Source organism: Capsicum annuum, unplaced genomic scaffold, assembly GCF_002878395.1.
Source record: "Capsicum annuum cultivar UCD-10X-F1 unplaced genomic scaffold, UCD10Xv1.1 ctg5284, whole genome shotgun sequence".
Lineage (NCBI taxonomy): Eukaryota > Viridiplantae > Streptophyta > Magnoliopsida > Solanales > Solanaceae > Capsicum > Capsicum annuum.
Window position 1 is genome coordinate 35134 of NW_025860903.1, and position 5662 is coordinate 40795.

Genomic DNA, 5662 nt, shown 5'->3' on the forward strand with positions numbered 1-5662 from the left:
CAGAAGATGGATCAGATTGCAATCGTGGTGGTTTAGATAGAAGACAGATAAAGTGACATAACTTAAAGTCTAGAATGCCCTTACCTTGCATGATATATTGCTACTAAGCATCTACATGAAAGTTTCTGAATGTGGAAGAACACAATAAATCACTTTTCCCATGCAAGGGCACAAAAAGGTTTGGTTGTGAAGGATGCTAGTGAAATAGCAATGATTCTGGCAAACACTGACAGTTATGGAAATAAGTTGGTTGCTGATGCACATCTCATACCTACAGCTGCAGTTGGTAAAACTGCTGGCGACTTGATCAAATAGTACATAGCTTTAACAGCAATCCAACTGCCATTATTACATTTGGAGATACCAAGTTGGGTGTTCAACCATCACCAATTGTTGCAGCTTTTAGTTCTAGAGGGCCAAATCGAATCACACCAGATATACCTATACCTGATCTGATAGCACCAGGTGTCAATATTATTGCTGGTTGGACTTGGTCATTCTCTCGACTCCTTAGTCTGCTTGGACAAAGGCTGTGTTGAGAAAGTAACTGATGATGTAGCCACTTACCATAAGCCATTGGAGTAATCTGAGCAAAATGACACATCCATTACTGTCACGACCCAGCCCGAGGCCCTGGCCGCGACGGGCATCCCGAACCGCACAGGCGCGAGATACCACTGCCACTCCCCAACCCACTAGTGATATTGTCCGCTCTGGGCCCAGGCCCGCACGGCTTTAAAATGCGTCACTAGGGAGTAAGGATTTCTCACTTATATACCCAGATTTCTCACTTATATACCCAGCATCCCTCTTGTGTTTTGCCGATGTGGGACTCCTTCCTAAGTTGGGGTGTCACATACACCCCCCTTATGGACTCAGCGTCCTCACTGAGGTTTGCCCCACCGAATGGGATTCGCCTACACTCAGGACTGAGGTTTGCCCCGCCTTACCGGGATTTGCCTACACTCAGTTTGAACTCTGGCCCACATCGACAGGGACGACACAGGAGCGGCTTTGATACCATTCTGTCACGACCCGGCCCGAGGCCCTGGCCGCGACGGGCATCCCAAACCACACAGGCACGAGATACCGCTGTCACTCCCCAACCCACTAGTGATATTATCCGCTCTGGGCCCAAGCCCGCACGGCTTTAAAGCGCGTCGTTAGGGAGTAAGGATTTCTCACTTATATACCCAGCATCCCTTTTGTGTTTTGTCGATGTGGGACTCCTTCCTAAGTTGGGGTGTCACATACACCCCCTTTATGGACTCAGGGTCCTCGCTGAGGTTTGCCCCACCGAATGGGATTCGCCTACACTCAGGACTGAGGTTTGCCCCGCCTTACCGGGATTTGCCTACACTCAATTTGAACTCTGGCCCACATCGACAGGGACGACACAGGAACGTCTCTGATAGCATTCTGTCACGACTCGGCCCGAGGCCCTGGCCGCGACGGGCATCCCGAACCACACAGGCGCGAGATACCGCTGCCACTCCCCAACCCACTAGTGATATTGTCCGCTTTAGGCCCAGGCCCGCACGGCTTTAAAACGCGTCACTAGGGAGTAAGGATTTCTCACTTATCCCTCTTGTGTTTTGCCGATGTGGGACTCCTTTCTAAGTTGGGGTGTCACAATTACTCCTGTTGGACTCCCTGGCAAAGTACCAAACTTCCTTTTATTTGAATAATAAAAATCAATGTTGCAAACCAAATCTTGTATTAGTCTAGAACATTCTTCCACTTTGTCCTGTTACATTACCAAAATTTTATTAGTTAAAACAGTAAATACGCCTTAATCTCAATCAAGTTAAGTCGACTACGTGACTTTTAACTTCCTAATTACTATCCCATTTCATTTACTTTTACTTATTAATTGTAATAATGTCAACTTTTACTTATCCAGTCTGAAAATCCAAGAAAAGTTTATCATTTAGTTTCTGGTTTACCCTTATTATTAACAATAGTAATTTTATTTATATTCAAAGGATAAATTTTCATTTTATTTATTGCTCGTTAAGGGGTATTTAAGTCTGTACTTGATAAGTAAAAGTGGACGAATGGAGTAGAATAAATTGAACAAAATAAGTTGAGAAAATATAATAAAAATTCAAACCTTGACAATTCCAAGGATGTCCAAAAGTTAATCTTGGTACTTCTCACCAATGCAAAGCTGTAACCGATCAAGAACGTGTGACATTGTGGTAGAAGCCATTGCAGAAGGAGGGTAACCAATGAATCTACAATCTGTCATTGGCAAAAATACCATATACCAATTAGAAAACAGATTACAACACTAACGCTTTATCTGTTTGAGGCATAATTATTGTTGGTGGTTGGGGGGGAGGGGGGGGAGGGGGGGTTGTTGATTACAGAGGATAATGTAGTCAAACTCAACTTTGTTGAATATCCAATAGATACTCGACAATTTTACTTAAACACCAAATTGAGATGGTTGATTTAGTTTAATAAGGACCAGAATTCTTTATTTCAATTAATAATTCCAACACGGGTCAATCTAAATTCACTATTGTGAATGTTTGCTGATAAGTATATTGACCAATTTGAGCTTCTAATGTTGTTAAACATTCTTAAGCCATGGCCAGAGACACCTTAAGCAACCCCTTAGCTGGAAAATGATGCAGTGTATAGAGCTAAAAGTTAGTAGCTATTATGAGTGTGTATTATTGACTTCGCCACTGTCTTAAGCAAACACAAAAAGGAAACAGGAAATTCACAAGTTCAATGGGAGTTTGGAAGGAATACCTGTAGGATTTACCGCGATCCTCAGTGAGACAAAGCTTGTTAGACATTGGCATTTGCACAATGGTGAACTGTGTATAATCCGATAACGAATTAACTACAGATTTAATGTTGCTCTTCTTAGGTACAAAAATGAACTCATCGACGTCAAAGAAGAACATCCATTTAGCTTGAAATCTATACCTATGTAAACAATCATTAGCAATAAGGAACTGATTATGATATTACCCATCAAATCTCTCTTGCTCTCTAATATCCTGTAATGTAACATATCCTTTATCCATCCATGGTTTAAGCACCTCCATTACCCCATCATGTACACCTCCTGCATCGTGAATTACGAAATGGGATTTCTCTCCGAACAGCCTGATGTGAAATGCCAGCCATTCTCTTACTCTCCGTTGGATCAAGTTTTCGTAGAAAGACGTAACACAGTAGAAGATATCATACTTTAGTGGAGCTTCAAATACGAAAGTAAAGTTAACGAAATCCTGCTCCGTCTCCGTCAATGCCTCGAATGTGTCGATGGTGTTGAAGCTACTGTCGCCGCCGCCCTTGGTGGTGGGAGATGCTTCTTCTAAAGCATAGATGTAAAATGTAAGTGAGCTGAAAAGTAACCAAAATAAGTGGCAGAATATATGTGCATTACTAACCATTGAAAATTTTGTTGAGATAGCATTTCTATACATTCAATGAGTTTTTTCTAATGCCATTAACTATTATGAAATTGACACAAAGGGAAATCAGCCAGTGAAGGGAGGCATACACAGGTAAATCAGTTAACTAATTAGGAACGACATAAAATTAGAAGGAAGAGGAAAGGAAGCCAAATATATTGCACACGAAGGAAGAAGTAAATATGTATCAACCAAAACAGGAAAAGTGATGATTAGTAAAATTGAAATGCATATATGTGGTTTAATAGAGAAGGATAACTCACTTCTTTTCGGGAAACTGCTCAATCCAAGCCTCCCATCGTCCACAACCTCTTCCTTTGAGAAGCTCCACATCTATATACCAGTCACAGGGTAATAACAATGAACCAATTTCAGTTTTCGATGGGAGAAAAAGATTTCAGAGTTATAACTCACCTCTAAGTAGGTCATTTTGTCATAGCAACTCCATATGCTATCTCCAACAAACATTCAGTATGCACAAGAGACTGATTAAAGCTGGAAAAGATAATCAAGAATAGAAGTCATGCAGAAGAGACTGATTAAAGCCGGAAAAGATAATCAACAAAGGAAAAAAATCAATGCTGAAGATTGAAGAAAATAGGGCAAAAATTATATGAAAGCTTACCAATGACCATAAAAATGGAGAGAAGAACTTACCAAAAATTGCAAAATTCTATGAGTTGAAGAATAAAGGCTATCTCTATGAGAATATGGTTCTAGAATTATGAAACTACGAAGATATCACCGAGAGAATCCGTAGAAGAAGATTTTTTTAGACGGGCTAAAATGACAGTATTGCCTTGATCGTCCCTTATTCACATTTCTATTTTTATATAGTAGAAATATAAAATAAAGGTGTGACTGGCTCGATTCATATTTTTTCTTGTTTCTTTGGGTGGATTTTCTCTTTATTTATCTATTTATTACCTTTTTAAATAGCTCAAAAATATTTAGATTTGATTAATCAACTTTTCACCTTCCATTTTAATTGTCCTTTTAATTATATGCATTTATGTATGATTTTTTGATATTTTTTGTATCACTCTATAATATACACAAGATTTATTCATTTATCACAATGTTATGCAAAAAAAAGATATTCATCAGGTTGTTCATGTCAAGAACTTCATTGTCAAGCTTTAGGTTAAAGTTATTTCACTTTCTCATGAAACTCATTCAAGTTTTTTTTTCTATTCTATCAAATATAACTCTTGAGCAAATAAGCTCTTGTGCATTTAGTCATATCAAAATAATAATTTTTTTAAAAAAAAGAAGATGATTTTTTTGTTCTCAAATTATGTACATGAAGATGGAAAAGCAAAAGAAAGAATGTTGATCTTAACTGTATATAATCATTAGATTTGATGGTCAGATTTGGAGAATTTAAGAGGAAGAGAAGGCCATTGAACTACTAGATTTAGAGATAGAAAAACCAGGTGATTTGAATGGCATTTTGGGATGCATCCATGTTGGGATTCTATGTTGTTAAGAGACAAATCAACTGAGAAAGAGGCGTTACTTGGTAATGGATCATTATAAGGCATTGATCACCTTTTTCTAATTTAGATTTTTTTTATGTTGAATTTTTTGTGGTTTCATGTAATAAAATACATTAAAATTTTTCTATTTATATTCGTGTCTTTTAAAACAACACTGAAATGATATATAATGAAACGACACTAGAATGATATATAATGAAGTTAAACTCTGAAGTCAAAACACATCAATTACCAAATATGACAGTGTCCCTATAATTTATCCCTTCTGTTTATTTGCTTGAAATGATACAATATATGCAATGAGTTGTCATCATACAAGATTTTGATTTCTTTGTTACAAATATTTCACAAACTATGGATTTTGATTTCCTTGTTATAAATATTGTTGATATTAACATAAATTATAACATAACATCATTAAATTTATTCGATGATATCACACCTGGAGAGATTGGGACTGAAATTCCTCAATTAAAATATAAAGTGCATTAATTTTTAAATTTATAAATATTGTGTCAACACATAAAGTGTGTTGAACAATCAATCAATTAATCATATGTGTGTGTATGTAATATATAAATATATATAAGGAAAATATAAAAGAAGTGATATGACACCTCTCAATGGCCTTTATTTGCATTTTTTCGCATTTTTTGCATTTTCTTCATTTTTTTGATTAATTTCTACGATAATCTAAATGAATTATCATTAAAAGCCCAATGTTAT

The 5662-nt window shown here is 37.2% G+C and overlaps 1 protein-coding gene across 3 annotated transcripts; it reads right to left on the minus strand.

Moving 5' to 3' along the window:
* Positions 1-872: 872 nt before the first annotated feature.
* On the minus strand, positions 873-4257 carry LOC107873541 (galactan beta-1,4-galactosyltransferase GALS2-like). Of its 3 annotated transcripts, XM_047404152.1 has the most exons (8): positions 4095-4257; positions 3852-3932; positions 3701-3770; positions 3211-3337; positions 2989-3126; positions 2764-2831; positions 2114-2244; positions 873-1747 (listed from the first exon to the last, which is right to left on the minus strand). In XM_047404152.1, the coding sequence occupies exons 2-7, from the start codon at positions 3903-3905 to the stop codon at positions 2141-2143; spliced, it is 561 nt and encodes a 186-aa protein (XP_047260108.1). In that variant the 5' UTR covers positions 3906-3932; positions 4095-4257; the 3' UTR covers positions 873-1747; positions 2114-2140. The 3 variants fall into 3 exon arrangements, with proteins under 3 accessions (XP_047260108.1, XP_047260107.1, XP_047260109.1); XM_047404151.1 differs by having other exon boundaries at positions 2989-3337; XM_047404153.1 differs by lacking the exons at positions 873-1747; positions 2114-2244 and having other exon boundaries at positions 2944-3337.
* Between the last annotated feature and the right edge of the window lie 1405 nt (positions 4258-5662).

Bases quoted from the DNA above. Each gene is read 5' to 3' on its own strand.
- LOC107873541 (XM_047404151.1), bottom strand. From the start codon at position 3,905: ATGTTTGTTGGAGATAGCATATGGAGTTGCTATGACAAAATGACCTAC. The intron at 3,338-3,700 runs GTGAGTTATCCT...TCTATGCTTTAG, and splicing joins GAGCAGTTTCCCGAAAAGAA to AAGAAGCATCTCCCACCACC. The intron at 2,832-2,988 runs GTAATATCATAA...GATTATACACAG, and splicing joins GAGCAAGAGAGATTTGATGG to TTCACCATTGTGCAAATGCC.